We start from the raw sequence: 16,975 nt of genomic DNA, 5'->3' as shown, positions 1-16,975 counted from the left end.
GATCCCGTGGTCCTGTTTGAAAGCAAGAATGTGGCACTGATTAGGTCTTGACCTCACTTATTTTTTAAAACGTGAGAGGGACTTACTGCCTTTGCTTGTATCACCAGAGGAACTTGAAGGATAAAAGCAACATAAAATAGAAAAAAATCAATTGGTTAAATAATTTTAAACTGTCATTGTCTCTCCTGACATACTGTAAAATTTCCAAAGGCTTAACATTGTTTGGAAAGGGTGCTGGGACCTGTTTATAGCAGTGCAGGAGAGCCCACAACTTTTTGCCAAATAAACTGCAGATTACGTTGCAGTGAAACTTCTGTTAATACCGAGGTCAACTCTTTATTCTCACTCAGAAGCTCCACAGTCAATAGGTTTCATTGTCTTTTAAAATGGCCATGAAACTCAGCTCACAGAATGTTGTTACTTGGTTTCAGTTCACTTCACTTAATTCTCTCACTAACGTTATCAGGACTCCCTTTCCTGCTTGTCTTTTCCAGCCAGTGAGGCTGAATCTGTGTTTATAGTGCAGGAATACATTTAGACTTTATATAATTCTGGATAAGTTTACATTTTATTTATGTGGACTGCTATTCATGTGGAGTCTTGCTTCTGGAGGTCATATTTTGCATTCAAGCAGCTGCTTCCTTTCAAGCATGTCGAGCTGATTTCTGACCTCAAGCTTTATGAGCTGGAGTGCTTTGTAATAGGTTAGGACTTTGAAAACCTATGGAAAAGGAATGCATGTGTCTTGGGTTCTTGTATCAAAACTGAACTTATGACCTGTTTGGCAGCATGGCCTTGCAAGTGAAATTTATGAGCTAGCCTGTGGTCCTGCTGACATTTTGTAAAAGTTATTTCCACTTTCTTGGTACATTAAACAATTCTGCTTTGCAGGCAGGAAGCTGATTTAGAGTGTTGTCTAAGAAAGCATGACAAACTCATCAAGTCATTCTGTTTCTAATTTAGACTCTTGGGATAACTCGTCAGCACTCTGTGTGAAATTTTACTTTTTTTATTAAACAGTTGTGATTATCATGAGAACAGGAGTTTATCTGCAAAATCTCTTTCCAGGGTTTCATTCTAATAAAATTTAATTCCATGGAGTTTTCAGAGATCTCAGAGTAAAGTTCCTTCTTACTTTGAGGTGCTGTAGCCTGCCAAAGTGTCCATTACTTGAGGCTTTTGGAGGCAGAGAAAAGCTAAGAAGTTGCATGGTGAAATCAGTTAATTCAGCATACGGGTTTCCAACTTTGAAACTTTGCCTTACTTCACCACACCCAGAGTCCTTGGTATGAGTATAGACTATTATGTGGATGAGCTCTACATGTGCATTTGCAGAGAGTGTCAGTCTGGATCATTTCCAGTTCATCTGGAAGAAAACTTCCCATCTGGGAGGATGTGAATATAGAGTTCAGTAGTACACAGGTATTACTAAAATGGCCTTCAGCACCTTTCTTTTACACTGAGTTGCTGAATATAACTGAATGAGCTGTGATAGTGTTAAAATATCACCACAGCAGTGGTCAATGAAGCTGGTAGGTCAGTCTGCTTTGGGGTCAGCTTAGTGTTGTAGTTGTTAGGAGGAGTTTCTTTTTTGGCCCCTTTAATGCTTAGAGATTAAGTGCTCCGATCCCAGACAGAGCAGCACATTGTAAATCAGCAAAGACCTCTTTATGGACTGATTGATTCCTCTCCCAGGCTGCTGAAGGTCAAACCTGAGGAACGGCTGACCATTGAAGGTGTGCTGGACCATCCCTGGCTCAATTCCACCGAAGCACTTGATAACATCCTACCCTCTGCCCAGCTGATGATGGACAAGGTCTAAACAACATTTTACTTTATCAGAATGATCCACAGGAGAGCTGGGTAGCTCTTGGATGGTTTGAGTGTTTTCTTTCACGTGATGTTATGCAGATAAAGAGCTCCCCTTCTGTCTTAATGAGAGCCTAAGATCTTTGTAAGAAAATGGAGACAGTTCCATTTGAAATTTGGGCTAGGAGAAGATACTCCAAGATAGGCAGTAAAGAGCAGCCATGTGCTAACAAGTAGAGAACAGAGTGTGGCAGTAAACATGCCTGATGACTCTTCTGTCTTTTCTCGTTTTTCCCCATGTTTTATACCTGAATACAGCTATGCCCCCATTAATTAGCAGCAAATGAATAGCCCTTCTTGCTTCCTTTAAACTCTGCTCAAAGAGGAGTTCAGTCAGCACTCTTAAGGTTGTGGACATGAGAAGTAGAGATGATCCTTTGTCCTATCCATCCCCTGTGAGGTCAGGATATGTTGTCCCGCAGTCAATGACTGTAGCTCTAATCATGTCTTGCGTAATGCAAACCTGATTTTCGTTACGTATCTCTGAAACAAATAGGATTTTGGTACATATCTTTTTTTTTTTTTTTTTCCCATGGCTAACGTTGTCCATATATTGTTCTTTAATTCACACAGAAGCTAATTAAAACATCAAGTGCAACTCCTTTTCATTCCAGGCAATGGTTGCAGGGATACAACAGGCTCATGCAGAACAGCTTGCAAACATGAGAATCCAAGACCTCAAAGTCAGTCTCAAACCCCTTCACTCTGTCAACAACCCAATCCTGCGCAAAAGGAAATTACTGGGGTAACTCTCTAAAGCTGTTTTTGAAAGATCAAAGTGTAGGCAGCCGTGATGCCTGGAGAATGATTTTAAGCATGTTACAGGTTCATTCAACTCTAACCATGCTCCTGAATTTCTGATTTGGTTGACACACTCTTCATGCTGAAGTGGGTAGTTGGAGTCAAGTAATACTTGCCCAATATGGTGTGTCTTCCAAGATATGCCAGTGAGGGCAGGAAGGAGATTGGATAGTGTTATTGTATTACACAGGTAGTGGAACAGATCCCTTATGAGAAGATGAGTCACATGTTGAATAAGGTAAGGCAAACTGGGAGAAAGAATTCCAAGATTTTTTTCTGATCCTGACATTTATTTACTGAAAAAGTCAGGCAATCTCCCTCTCTTTGTTCGAGTTACCTATCTGAAAAATAATGGGATAATGCGTTTTAGGATTACCCTTACGTGAATTAATTTAAAGGAATATTTATTTTTTTCTTCATATTTAAAGTGGCCTTATAATATAGGACGTTGTTATAATTAATGCTAAATCTAGCTCCCCGTCCCAGCTTTCCAGAGAGTGAAAGAGACCCTTTTACTGGTGCAGTTATGCAATGAGTAACGGACTTGAGTTGCATTCAAATTGTAATTGTTTCCTCCTTGTTCTTTTGCAGCACTAAGCCAAAGGATGGTGTCTATATCCATGACCCTGAGAATGGAAGTAACGATTCCAACGTGGCTCTGGAAAAGCTCAGAGATGTGATTGCTCAGTGCATTCTACCACAGGCTGGTAAAGGTTGCCACTTTTAAGAAAGTTACATTCTTAAACATGACAAGACACTGACTTTTTACTGTGCCTCAAGATCACTCTGTGTCAGTGGTGAGGAAAGATAAACAAAACTCCTGTTGTCTTAGTCTGAAGAGGAAAGTGTTATCTGTGGACTATAATTTTGGTGCATGCATATTTTAGTGTCAACAGTGACATGCAGAGCTGTTAAAGTAACTTTCAAACAGGAGTGTCTGCTTTCAAACTGATTTCCTAGTTTGCGTGAGGCAAGGAGGAATAACTGCATGTATTGTTTACTGAACCTCTGAATGTTGCTGCGAGGCAGAATGACAAACCTCCTATTTATCTTTGTTCATCTAAACAGGAGAGAATGAAGATGAGAAGCTGAATGAAGTGATGCAGGAGGCGTGGAAGTATAATCGAGAGTGTAAGTTGCTGCGAGACACTCTTCAGAGCTTCAGCTGGAATGGTGAGGAATTCCTTCTCTTCTATGGAGGATGGTGCTAATGCTGGGTGAAAGAGCAGTGACTTTCTTGTATGGAAATAAAAACGAATTTCTTGAATTTGTGCCAAACTGATTTAGGTTTTGACACTGTTTCAGTCCTTCTGCTGGCATGGGTGTTCTAGAAATGAGGTTGAAAGTTCTGCTTTAAAATTTCTATTTGAGGTTCAGGGTAGACTTTTCAAAGGCATCAAGTCATGTAGGAACATAACAGCACAAATGGATCATCACTTCAGAAACAGCTTTAGCTGTTTTGAGCTAGTTTCCTTCCAGCTGTTTATTGCGTTCTTTCTGCTGGAGACTGCTGCCCTCATCTATGTCAGCACAAGATCTCTTCTGCTCAGTTTGGGTAGGAAACAGAATTAAACTAGGCCAGCTGCCTTGGAAGTGTTCAGATAGCTCCTTGACAAAACAGGGTGGCAGAGGTGTCAGCCCCCAGGAGCAGATGCTGATGAATATGAGGCGATCAGGGGCGTCAGCCAGGTTCACAAGGGCTTGGTCGTGCCTCTTCCCTCATTTTGTTTTGTTTGGTTGGTTTTAATTTAGGTTTTTAAGTGCTCAGTTTTCTCAGTGGAACTAGACATCATAATTCATTTTGGTTCCTTTGCAGATGTCCTAAGTTTCTGTGTAAAGCATTGTTTTGTGTTCAGTTAGTGTATAACTGCAGCCATGCTTGCTTTACTCCTTGTGCCCAGCACCAGCTGATTACCTGTTCTTTTCCTTTCAGGCAGAGGATTCACAGATAAAGTGGATCGACTAAAACTGGCAGAAATAGTAAAACAAGTTATCGAAGAGCAGACAAACTCCCATGACTCTCAATAGCTGGAGCTTCTTAATCTTATTTTTTTTACCATTTAAGATTTATTCTTTAACTGTAAAAAGTATTTTTATGTAAATTAATAAATCATAATTATTTCATTAAATTTCCATACTGCTTGAAAATGCTGTATAGTTGTAGATACAAAAAAATCATTGGTACTGTAATATTTTTTTAAAACTCAGTTCCTTGAGGTATATATGATCACTTATGTACTGTTAATCATGAGTCCCCCAGACAGGGCAAATTATATTGTTAAAGACCATTCTTTTTCTTAATAACCAGTTGCAGAAGCTGCCTTCCATCTGCTATACATACAGCCAGCTGCAATGACTATGTATGTGAACAAGACAGCCACAGTTTCTCAACACCCTGCTCAGTAAGTACTTGAAGCAAGTGCTGTGAAACACAAACTTCATAGCTACCCTTTGCACCTAAATTCTGAGTCTTTATGTAGAGGCAACTAAATAGCCTTCTGTTTCGCTAGATGACCCAAGAGCCATGCTTGGCCTTGCCAAGGGCACCTGAGTCCATATGCTTGCTGTATTTTTCAGTTCTGATCAGTAGCCCTCTTTTTTTTCTTCTTCCTGTCTTCCTTGGACCTTCTTTAAGGCTTAGCCCCATTTTTTTTTTTTTCTTCCTTCTTCCCCATCTTTCTCAGACCTTTTTTAAGGCTGAATGGGCCATTCAACATAAGACTCCTCTTCTTATCATATTGTTCAACAGCAGAATAGAAGAATGTTCTAGTTACTTATGTACAAGTTATTTTTATTTTCATGGTGGGATCTTCTACGGACAAAAGTAAGTGGGGTTCATTTGCTTCATCCCCACCTCAGAAGTTGTGTGTGTTCCACCCATGTACTTCATTCTTTCCTTTCTAGAAGATCCAACACTTGGTGTCAAACTTGTCCTCTTGTTTGAAAGAGATCATCCTGGCAAGGGTCATAGTGCTGCTGTGTGAATCCACCGGTGATCCTTCTCTTGTGTCACCCTTTGGAGTCCAAGCTCCCCATCTCTTTGATGCCTTCGAGCTCCTCCTGGGGGAGCAACAGATGCAGGGCTGCTCCTTGACACACGTCCTTATGCTGCCTGGACCATGAGGCTGCCCAGGGCAGATTCTTACACTAGTCTGGAACATTGGCTCCAAAAGCTGCTTTTTTAATCTTAATTAAACAAACAAATGAAAAGAATCTGTACATATTTCTAGTTTTCTACCTTCTGATGCTTTTCTTTCTTTTGAGACCAGTCGAAGGCTTTTTATAGAGATATTTTGGTACTAAACCTGTGCAGACGTTGAATGAGTTTGGTCTGCAGACTGAAGTGCCAATTCAGGGCTATTAGTAATGACTCTTGAACATCATTGTTATATTTCATAGCTCATTAATTTTGGGTTTACATTTACAAACCTGAGCCATGAATCTCCCAATTTACTCTTACGGCAGTCCAGCCTTGTTCTTTTTTGTCTCTTTTCTATACCAGACTTCCTTGCAACCTTTAGCTTGGATGGCAAACCCAGTGTCTGACTCTTTCTATAAAATTTTGTAAACAGTGACTTAGTTTTTCTACATGAAGGAGATACTTCATTTCCCATTCTTCGTCAGCACCTTGTCAGCTTTCTTTTAATCCTGTTGACAGTTTTCCAATGCCTGATTTATTGCAGAGTAAGAACTACAGTCCCTACTTAACCATCACTTTCTCTGATGGAAACAGGGAGGTTTTGTGTAAGCCAGAATTGTACCTCTGACACTACATGGAATATTTGTGCACTGACAGGTATCGATGACAACTGTAGAGAATTCGCAAGCGATGAGAGTATTTGTCATTTCTTGGTGGTATCAGCAAGTTTGCAGGCCCTATTATGTGCATTTCTGTCCTTGCCCTAAATTCTAGGTCATGTCAACATCCACACAGTCTTTAAACGTAATAGATCATTTCCTTTTTAACTTGAAATCCATGGTTTTTTCTGTGAAATCTCATTGTACTGAAACTTCTAAGTATGGCAAATAGAGAAATAAACAAGGAAATCACCTTTGTTTGAATGGGAGTGCAAAAAATTCCCTACAGAAGCACTTTGCAACTCTCCCCTCCGAGGAGGAAAATACTCGGGCAGTTTCTTGGGAGCCAGAAGTTGTTAGCAGAAAAATGGATCAAACTGTAGCAACTCTTTATGGTCAATGCACAGTGCAGCCAGCAGAGACTACTGCCACGCCACAGCCCGATACCATCCAAGCACGTTGTGAGCAAGACTGGGTGTAACACACTGGGACCTATTTTTTCTCCGTCAGGTTCTCTAGTGTTAAAGATGACAGTGGCAAGGCTTGTATGCTGTTGTGTAATGGTCTGTAGGAAATGGCTTCAGCCTGTTTCTGCAGTACCGGTGTGTGTTTGGTATAGTGGGCAGCACCTTGGGGTGTGAGAGCAACTGCTGCTTGCCGACATCCAAGGCAGCTCAGAAATGAACAGAGAAGATAGGATCTGACTGTGTATTAGAGGGTCCCTCCTCTCTTCATGGTCCCTTAACTTACACAACAGAATAATTTCAAGCTGCTCATAGTGAGGTGGGTACGTTTGCGACTGACTGTGAAGTGTGTTTTGGTATCTGGAGGGAAGCCAAATTTCTAAGGGCTTTTGTGATAAGGAACTGCTTTTTATGGATTTACTATAGATTTTATTGTCTGTGATAAATAAGAATGGCCTGATGTAAAATGGAGGTAGGAAGGGACAGATTAAGAAAACACAATTTGAAGATTCAAGGTCAAATGGTTTTATTTCCATGAGAGAGTTAATTTTTTTCCTCTTTAAAAAGTTATGGTTTAGATTTCAAAATTAAATACACTTTAATGGATTAATTTACATATTTTAAAGTAGTATTTTACTTTCTCCTTCCTGTGTTTTTATATTTTTCAGTTGACATAAATGCAAGATGATACCTTGTCTTGATTATGGAAGGTTTTACTTGGTAATAAATCTACTGATCCTTTTTAGCAGACTGTGAATATTGTAAATATCTTGAGGTGGAAGGGTTGTGTGGGATCAAAGAAGACATTCTTTGTACAAACACTAAAAGGATATGGGAAAGCTCTGTAGGTTTTTTGTTTTTAGAATTTTATTTAAGAGAAAAATCTGAAATCATTTGACCTTTTCAAAATTTTATGTATATCTGACTTCTCCTGTGACTTGATTATTTTAAAATATATATATATATATATATATAAATATAAAAGTTAGAAGAACTTGACTAGGCAAAAGAGTTTTCGATTGGAAATAGCAACATGTCAGAGTTTTGCTGTCATTACTTCAGGTTTTTCTTTTGGAAATCTGAGTCTGTCCTCATATGCCATGTTTAACTTCTGTGTATTAAAATGTTTCCATTTCTCCTTTTCAGTGTTACCTGTAATATGTTAGTTTATTTTGGATCAGTATTATATTGTAAATATTATGCATTGGTGTATATAAATGATTTTACTAAACTTAAAAGTTCCTGGCTGCTTTTGTTTGGTTCCCAAGTGCTCGTGATACAGAAGGGAGGAAGGACAGCTGTGGCCTGGAGGTAACAGCAGCGTGCTTCTCCTGCCACCCCCGGACTTGTCCTGCCATGCTCAGTCCTCCGTCCCACCTGCCATACAAATGTGAATAAGCGCTTTGCTTTATATTTTGCAGGAGTGCCGTGAGGCTTTGAGACGAAAGAATGACTGACAGGATAGGCTGGATAAAGCCCTAGAAAATCTTGTGCTCTGCCTGGCAACGTAACCTGAAATTGCCTGTTAAATACTGCTTTCCATTAGACAGCAGCAGTACATGCCCAGTGCTACCGCTTAACCCCCCAAGGTCTATAGGATTTTTCTTGTAGCTGTGACTTTGGGCGGTCAGGGAAGCGAGGGATGCGTTGTTCTGTGTTCAGTGGTATTTCCCCTGTCAGGTATAACGGCTCCTCCATTCTGCCAAGCGTGTTCTTTGGGGCAGGAGCTAGGAACTGTTTTTTTGGGGATGACGATCTTTGCAGGGTGCCTTTGCTGAGGCTGGCTGAAGCAGGAGCCCTGCAGGCACTTGTGGCAGGACCGGCAACTTGGGAGACACGAGGAGATGAGAAACGGGTTGGCCTTTGTTCAGGCTGGCAGTGCACTTTGCCAGGGAGCACTGGAGTGCTTCTCGCCTCTTAGGCACTCAGCCCTTCTGAACACAGACTAGTGCTGTCAAGCATGGCACTTGTATGCTTTCTGGCTCTGGAAATATTTTTATTCTCCTCAAGCGTGGTTTGCCTGGCTTGTTGACAGCAACCAGATAGACCCTTGTCACCTGAGCGTTTCAGAACAAAAGTGGCACTGAAAAGAGGCAGTGGGACAGCTGTGAGTGCCAGTGTGCCCCAGGCCACTTTCTTTGTAAGAGTTAACATCCATCTGCTTGGTACCTTTGAGGAGTTAATAGTGTGTTGGATAGTGAGTGGCTGTCAGAGCATCCATAGCATTGGGAAGGGAAGTGACAGAACAATTTCCAAGCATCCTGGGAGTATTTAAGGCAGCCAAACCAGCTGCAAGTGCCCTATAGAAGTGGCACAAGAAAAGACTCTCTCTTACTCATAGAAGGCTGTATGGCCCAAAGAATGCCTCTCCCTTTCCAGCAAGAAAACTCCCCTGGAACAGTTAAAACAGTCAGTGACACACGCTCAGCTGAGTGAGGAGCCCTGCAAGGATATCTGTCAACAGACACTGAAGGCTCTTATTGCTGCAGCTGAAGGTCCCATTAGCAAGCAAATCATTGTTTCCTGGGTAATCTTCTATTGCTTTCCACTTATGAATGCTTAATCCCCTTTTAAACAAATTGCTGTAGCAGTGCTGGCTCATCAGGCTCTCAGCAAACGGGGTCAGCCCAAGTAGGGTGCAGCAGGCTTTTAGCGATGAGATAGGGTGTATTTAGTGCACTGCTTGCTCCGAGCTCTGCCGGTTCCTGGGGCACAGGTCCCATTCTCCCCATGGAATGTTTGCGTTTGAAGTGGGGCTGGAGAAACGGTTGCCCCTTGGGCCCTTCCTTCTGTTCCAGCCCCAAGAGCAGCTCTGCCCTGGTTTCCCACCCTGTACCAGGTCTTTCCCTGTGCTGGTTTGCTCTGTTGCAGTTGGATGGCAGGCTGGCTGGCTCCTGGCATGTCCTACCTCCCTGTTGGACAGGTAGGTGAGGAAGAGCTAAGAATGGATGAAGGGAGAAGGCAGCTTGAACCTGGCTGCAGACTGAGTGGGGAGAAGAGAACAAAACCCTGAGGGAAGGTGTCCTGGGAGTGAGAAGGGATATTTGCCACTGAGTTAAAGGCAGCTTTTCTGATGTCTCATCATCCATGTTTTCCTCTCTTTCCTCCAGCCTGGGAGGCAGTGAACATGGCTCCAAGCCAGACACAGCCAAGGTGCGCCCCAACGGGTAGAGGCGTTCTTCTCCTCGGACTGGGCTTCTCCTTCCTGCTCCAGGGGCTCCTGCTGCCCTGCACAGACTGCAGTCCCCAGCCCTCTTGGGGCTACACAGCCTACGAGATAGTCATTCCAAGGAAGCTTGGCCCCAAGGCAGGGAAAGCCAGCCAGGACCAAGTGTCCTATGTCATCAGCATTCAGGGGGTTAATTACACGATTCACCTCAGGCAGAAAGACTTTGTAATAAAAAAATTCCCTGTATTCACTCGTGACTCCCGAGGGGAAATTGTGGCTGAACAGCCCCATGTGCCAGCAGATTGCTATTACCACGGCTATGTGGAAGGCATCCTGGACTCTGCAGTGACTCTGACTACCTGCTCTGGGCTCAGAGGACTGCTACAGATTGGAAACTCAAGCTACAGCATCGAGCCCCTGGCAGCTTCCATCATGGCTGAGCATCTTCTGTTGCAGAGGGAGAAAGCGGTTCCTGGAACGGTGATGTACAAAATGCCCAATGAAGGTGGACAAATTCCAGGTCCCAGTACAGCAACAGGGCAGTTCCAGCCCCAGAGGCATATGCGGTATTTGGAGCTCCTTGTTGTGGTGGACAAGGAAGGTTTTGATGCCTTTGGCAGAAGTATAACTAACGTGACACTGGAAGTTATTGAAATAATCAATCTGGTGGATGGACTGTTTTACTCTTTCCGCCTTCGTGTCTTGATAACTGCACTAGAGGTTTGGGTGGAGAAGAACCCGATCAGTGTTACCAAAAACATAACACAGGTCCTTCACCATTTTAATCTTTGGCAGAAACAGCAAAGGCTTACATATGCCGTGCATGATGTGGGGTGTCTGTTTGCCTCTATGGACTTTGATCATGGTACAAGAGCATTGCACATGGGTGGCAAATCCAACTTTGCCAGTGCATGTGATAGAAAACATGCCTCTGCTGTTGTATCATTTGCAAAACAGCCTTACATGGACACTGCTGCCCATGTCGCTCGTGTTTTAGGGTACGTCCTTGGCATGGAGCATGATGACAGATACTGCAGATGTGGAAACACCTCTAAATGCATCATGAGTGCACACGGCACAGTGAACTATCAATTCAGCAACTGCAGCAAAAAGCACTATTTTGATTTTATAGTATCAGGGCAAGGATTCTGCCTTAATAATGCCCCGGAATTGGTAATGACTTTTGCACTGCAGCGCTGTGGGAATGGCGTCCTGGAGGTTGGGGAGGAGTGCGACTGTGGCTCAGAAATGCAGTGTAAATTGGATCGTTGTTGTGACAATACCTGTCAAAAAAAAAAAGGAGCCATTTGCACTTCTGGAGGCTGCTGCAAGAATTGCAGACCTCTTCCTGAAGGAGAACTGTGTAGGGAGAGTGCTGGTCTGTGTGATTTGCCCGAGTATTGCAACGGGACATCCGAGCACTGCCCAGCAGATGTGGCCAAGCAAGATGGGACTGTGTGCACTGAGGATGGGTACTGTTATTCAGGCAAATGCCAATCTCGCACATTACAGTGTATGAGTATCTTTGGCAAGGAAGCAAAGCCTGCTCCACTATCATGTTTCCAGGAGGTGAACATGAAAGGCGATCGGTTTGGCAATTGCTGGGGAGACGGGGCAGATGTCAACTTTCAGAAATGTAAGCTAGAAAATGTCCTGTGTGGGAGGGTGCAGTGTACGAACGTTAGACGTCTACCTCAGCTGGAAGATCACACAACCATCATTCAAACCCCGGCGGGTGGTACCTGGTGTTGGGGTACAGACTACCACTTGGGTGTGGACATCCTGGATGCTGGAGTCATTAAGGATGGCATGCAGTGCGGTGAGAAGAAGATCTGCATTAATCGGACATGTGTCCCTGAGGAGAAGTACTTGACATCCCGCTGTTCTGCCAAGAGAACATGCAGAGGAAAAGGTGTCTGCAACACTAGAGGTAACTGCCACTGTGACAACGGCTGGGCACCTCCCTACTGCCAGTTTATTGGCTTTGGAGGCAGTGTTGACAGTGGGCCTGCGCCGGTCACTAAAAAGGGGCTTTTTAGGTTCCTCATCGGGATGACTGTAATAACTGTTGCTGTTCTGGCGCTCGCAGCACTTGTCATTGTGCACATGAGAATGCTCAGAGTAACCCAAGCATTAAACAGAATTGTTGGATGCTTTTGGGCTAGAGAATGGGCTCCTGAGGAGGATGTGAAGGACCAGGCGGAAGAAGACGGCTCAAAATCAGCTGAGAGTCAAAAATGCCCTGTGTAGGACTTCATGTGGCAGCAGTGGAAAGCTGGACTCAGTCAGTTGCTAGATTCAGACTCCAGCTGTGGTGGACTCATTTAAAACTGATCTAGATGCAAGTGTAGAGTTAGGAGACCTAGTTTTTATTCTGTAGAATAGCAAAATGAAATTGTTTTGCTTGACTTCATGCCATAGGAGAAAAAAAAGTCATTGACAAAAATGACAGGGGCACTCAGGTTAGTTCAAAATCTGCCTGCTGGTTTACACTGATAGACACTGGCTGAGGCAGAGCCTTCTGCAAGGCAAGAGCAACAGTTGTGTCTCAGCCCAGAGCATCAGGGTCTGCAGCAGCAAGTCCCCCTCTCCACTAAACATGCAGTTCCCAAAGGATACCTGCTCTTCCCTCTGAGCAAAGAAACTCCACTACGGCTCATAGGAAGGGGTTCAAACTGTCCACACCACTGTATAGGACTCTTCTCTCCACACCCTATAGCCATCTCCTCTGGAGCTGGGGTCCCAGGCAGAGTGCCCACCTTCAGCCCATCCTGGGCATACCTGAGCACCTCCACTGCAGCCCAGGAACAAACATGAGCTGCTGAAAACATCAGGTGATGTTAAGCAGGAGACAAGAGGAGGGAAGAAAGGGCTCAGTCTTGACTACAGGAGAAGAAGATGGGGAATATATCTGAAAGGAAATAGGGAAAGAAGAGGGAAAAATATTCATTACTGCTCACGTCGGTGGCCTCTGTGCAAAGTACAACGCTGGCAGGATCATTTGGACAGGAGCTTGCAGGAAGGCTTTGAGCAGGTAAAGAAACTGTCAGCAGCATCCAATCCCTGCCAGGCTGAGCTGACAAAAAAGCCAGGCTGCTGCGGGGGTGTCTGCACAAGCTGGAAGCAGTGGGTGCAGGAGCAGCACGGAAGCAGAACAAGGATAGTGCAAAAAAAAAAAGAAAAAACCCCCAAACATTTCAGCACTTCCCAAAGCAGCAGATAAACGCTGGAGAGCAGGAGCACTTCATCCTAGAAAAGGGCATTTACCCCACTGGAATGGGCTATTGCTCACCTCCAGGCAGACCTGGTTAATGATAAATTCAGAGCTGCAGATATTGCTACCTGCAGGTGCTCATGTGCAGCTGGCGGTTAGCATAGGATTGTATGAAATGTGTTTTTCTGTGTATAAAAAGCTGTGCCTGACATCTGACAGGCACAGGTCAGGTGTGTGGGGGTAACCACTGACCGATGCCCTGCAGGTGGTGTTTACAGTAAGGGTCTCCAAAGAAAATATTAGAACATTGGAAGTACAGGCATATGATTTATAAATAACTAAATATGCATATATTGGGGGTGCTTGCTCAGAATATTTTTACTGATAGAGGTGTGTGATTAAGAAAAATATCTGGACCCCACTAGTTTACAGACTGGCAAAGGAGACGAGGCAGTAGCCAAGGGGCATCAACATTTGTTAATTTGCTGTGAGGAGTGTTATTGTGGTTAATTCTCAAATTCACGATCCACAGGAAATCTTTGGGCCTGGACCCCGCCTTGGGGAGGAGGAGAGGGTGGGGAGGACGCATGGCTCCCCAGATCTCACTGAGCGGCAGGGGAGTGGCTCTGAAGATCAACCGCATCTCCCTGGCTGCTATGGCCACCCCACAGTGCCCCAGTGAGGGAAACACAGAGGGAGTGGGTGCCCTTCATCCCTGTCACCTCACAGGAGCACCCATGCCCCCTGTCTCACGGCCTCACTCCACCCCAGCCTCATGTCGCAGCCAGCTGGCAGCATGGTGGCTGGGAGGGGTGGCAGTGCTTCCAGAACCTTCTCAAGGGGCACTGAGGGGAACAGCCACCCCTCAGGGCAGCAGGGTGGCACGCTCCTTCGTCGGGTCCTGTGCCACCCCTGAGGGGATAACTCTGGCATGGCCACTGCCTGAGCGCCTCAAAGGAGAGAGGGTTAAGATGTCTGTGCGAGGGTTGGCAGGACACTCCTCGAGGCATATTACTGCCATTTTGAAGGCGTTCATGACGAGATGGCTCCAGGCACATCATGGCGGATGGGGGAAAGCCCTGCTCCTCAGGCTGGGGGTCTGGGCAGTGTTGGTGGCATCTCTCCTCCCCGGGGCAGGCAGCCATCGTCCACCGCTGGGCTACGCTGTCCGTGAGATAGTCCGGCCAAGGAAACTGGCCCCCAGGGTGGGAAAAGCTGTGGAGGAAGAAGTGTCCTACGTCCTCAGGGTGGAGGGGGACAACCGCATCATCCACCTCACGCAGAAGAGAGGACTTCTGGTGAAAAACCTGCCAGTCATTACATACAGCCCCAGGGGGACAAGAGTGGTGGAGCAGCCCCATGTCCCCGAGGAGTGCTACTACCTGGGCTATGTGGAGGGCAGCCCTGGCTCCCTCGTCACGCTGAGCACCTGCTCGGGTCTGAGGGGGCAACTGGAAATTGGGAACTTGAGCTATGGCATTGAACCTGTGCCGGGGTCCCTCACCTTCCAGCACCTTCTCTATCGGCGAGAGAAGACCCAGAGCAAGCCCTTGATGTGTGGATTGATGGATGAGGTGATCCAAAACCAACTGGGTGGGATGGGAGCTAAAACAGCCTTAGGAAAGTGTGACTTCTCTCAGAGACTGAAGCATACCATGTATGTTGAGATATTTGTCGTGGTGGACCACTATCTGTTTTCCTTCCAAGGAAGCAATGAGACCTCTGTGATGCTTCTGGTTACAGATACGATCAATTTATCTGAAACATACTACTATCCTCTGAAGCTTCGCATCTGCCTGATCGGGCTGGAGATCTGGACACGCAGCAACTTCATCAGGTACAGCCAGGATATAGAAGAAGTTCTTAAAAATTTTAATGACTGGGGAAATAGGGATCTTTCTCAGAGGATGGAATACGACATTGCACATTTATTTACTTACATGGACTTCGGACTAATCGTTGGGCTGGCGTATGTAGGTAGCATCTGCCACCCTGGTTATCAATCAGGCATTGTATCACATATACAGAGAGATTTCATAACCTTTTCAATTATTTTTACTCATGAGCTGGGTCACAACCTGGGGATGGAGCACGACAAAAAGGAGTGTGTGTGTGGAGAAGCCACCAAGTGCTACATGACGGGAGACTCGCTCGACGGCGCCAAGGCTTTCAGCAACTGCAGCAGGCAGAGCTACTTAGACCTGATCAGTAGAGGGCATGGCGACTGCTTATGCAACATCCCAGAGCCCCACCGACTCTTCCATTTTAAACATTGTGGCAATAAGGTGATCGATGAGGGAGAGCAGTGTGACTGTGGTGGGTCGCAGGACTGCCGAGGCAATCCCTGCTGTCACCAAAACTGCAGGCTGAAGCCAGGGGCTGTCTGCTCCATTGGGCAATGCTGTCAGAAATGCCACTTTCGTGCTGCAGGACACAAGTGCAGGTCAGAGGCGGACGAGTGCGACTTACCTGAATATTGCAACGGGACTTCTGAGTGGTGCCCGGAGGATTTGCACATGCACGATGGGACGCCATGCAGCGATGACAGCTACTGTTACCGCGGGAAATGTGCGACCTATGACAACCTGTGCAGAAAAGTCTTTGGGAAAGAAGCTCGGGGTGCTCCAGAAAGTTGCTTCAAAAAGCAGAACGTGAAAGGGGATCGGTTTGGCAACTGTGGCGGCGATGGGACCAAAGTTGGTTTTGTGGGATGTAAACCCCAAAACGCTCTGTGCGGAAGGCTGCAGTGTGTCAATGTGAAGAGGATACCCGTTCTGGAGGGGTCTGAAACCATCATTCAGATGCCAGGCCCTGAGGATTGGTGCTGGGGCACAGCCTACCATGCCAGCATTGATACACCTGATATCGGAGAAGGGCTTGATGGCACCAGATGTGGGCCAAAAAAGATCTGTATTAACAAGACATGCACAGATGCCATGGTCAGGACAAAGTGCGACAGGAAGATTTTGTGTGGGGGGAAAGGGGTTTGCAACAACCTCGAACACTGCCACTGCGAAGCTGGCTGGGCTCCTCCGGACTGCCAATTCCATGGCCTGGGAGGGAGTGTGGACAGCGGCCCTCCACCGTCTCTCATGATGTCCATGGTGGACGTTGTCCAAAATAAAGTGTTTGGGACAGTAACTGGGATCACAGTTCCCATTGCCCTTGTTCTGATTGCTCTCCTCATTGCTGTAACCAAATACAGAACAGCAATAACTGCGTTTTTCAGAACAAGTTTAGCCACAGAGAGAAGTGAGACTCCTGCAGATGAGGAGCAGAGTATGGAAGAAGAAGATGTTTAAAAAACCATGAAAGTAGTGGGAAACCCACCAGCTGAGGTTTGGAAAGGACTAGAGGCGCCGTGGGTACACCCCTGAAGCTGGACTGCTAGTCCCAGGAGATTTTCCACAAAGTAATTTACACAATGTAACCGTGTAAACTGTATGAAAGTTAACTACACAAAACGAGTATTTCCTCTTCTTGTATTACCTACTATGTAAATAAAATTGGGTTGGATTCAAAAAGTGAAGCTGTTAGAAAACAGTGTGTAAAAGTTAGAGAGTTGTTTTCAATGCAGCTAAAGATCTGGTTTATTTTCTATAGAACAGTGGGACTTTAGTAAATAATTCACTTGAGCATCTAAAAGATTATAGACAGATT

At 45.1% G+C, this 16,975-nt stretch overlaps 3 protein-coding genes across 6 annotated transcripts in view; all 3 read left to right on the top strand.

Annotated features, from left to right (window-relative positions):
* Positions 1-8,163, top strand: part of MAPKAPK5 (MAPK activated protein kinase 5) — a 26,770-nt gene extending 18,607 nt beyond the window's left edge. For 3 of the 4 annotated variants that reach the window (XM_052795996.1, XM_052795998.1, XM_052795999.1), the window contains 5 exons: positions 1,696-1,816; positions 2,484-2,614; positions 3,262-3,383; positions 3,739-3,843; positions 4,604-8,163. In XM_052795996.1, the coding sequence (XP_052651956.1) occupies positions 1,696-1,816; positions 2,484-2,614; positions 3,262-3,383; positions 3,739-3,843; positions 4,604-4,698 (574 nt within the window). In that variant the 3' untranslated portion in view covers positions 4,699-8,163. The remainder of the gene's footprint in view (positions 1-1,695; positions 1,817-2,483; positions 2,615-3,261; positions 3,384-3,738; positions 3,844-4,603) is intronic. The other variant, XM_052795997.1, reaches the window with a different exon arrangement.
* LOC128145614 (disintegrin and metalloproteinase domain-containing protein 21-like) lies at positions 4,988-12,606 on the top strand. The gene is made up of 2 exons (XM_052795994.1): positions 4,988-5,072; positions 10,043-12,606. The coding sequence occupies exon 2, from the start codon at positions 10,060-10,062 to the stop codon at positions 12,349-12,351; it is 2,292 nt and encodes a 763-aa protein (XP_052651954.1). The 5' UTR covers positions 4,988-5,072; positions 10,043-10,059; the 3' UTR covers positions 12,352-12,606.
* LOC128145613 (disintegrin and metalloproteinase domain-containing protein 20-like) lies at positions 11,944-16,975 on the top strand. Its single transcript, XM_052795993.1, has 2 exons — positions 11,944-12,031; positions 13,848-16,975. Exon 2 carries the CDS (start codon positions 13,903-13,905, stop codon positions 16,615-16,617), a length of 2,715 nt encoding a protein of 904 aa, XP_052651953.1. The 5' UTR covers positions 11,944-12,031; positions 13,848-13,902; the 3' UTR covers positions 16,618-16,975.

Source organism: Harpia harpyja, chromosome 9, assembly GCF_026419915.1.
Source record: "Harpia harpyja isolate bHarHar1 chromosome 9, bHarHar1 primary haplotype, whole genome shotgun sequence".
Taxonomy (NCBI): domain Eukaryota; kingdom Metazoa; phylum Chordata; class Aves; order Accipitriformes; family Accipitridae; genus Harpia; species Harpia harpyja.
The sequence above is the reverse complement of the archived record's forward strand: the minus strand, read 5'-3'. Positions and strand labels throughout refer to the sequence as shown.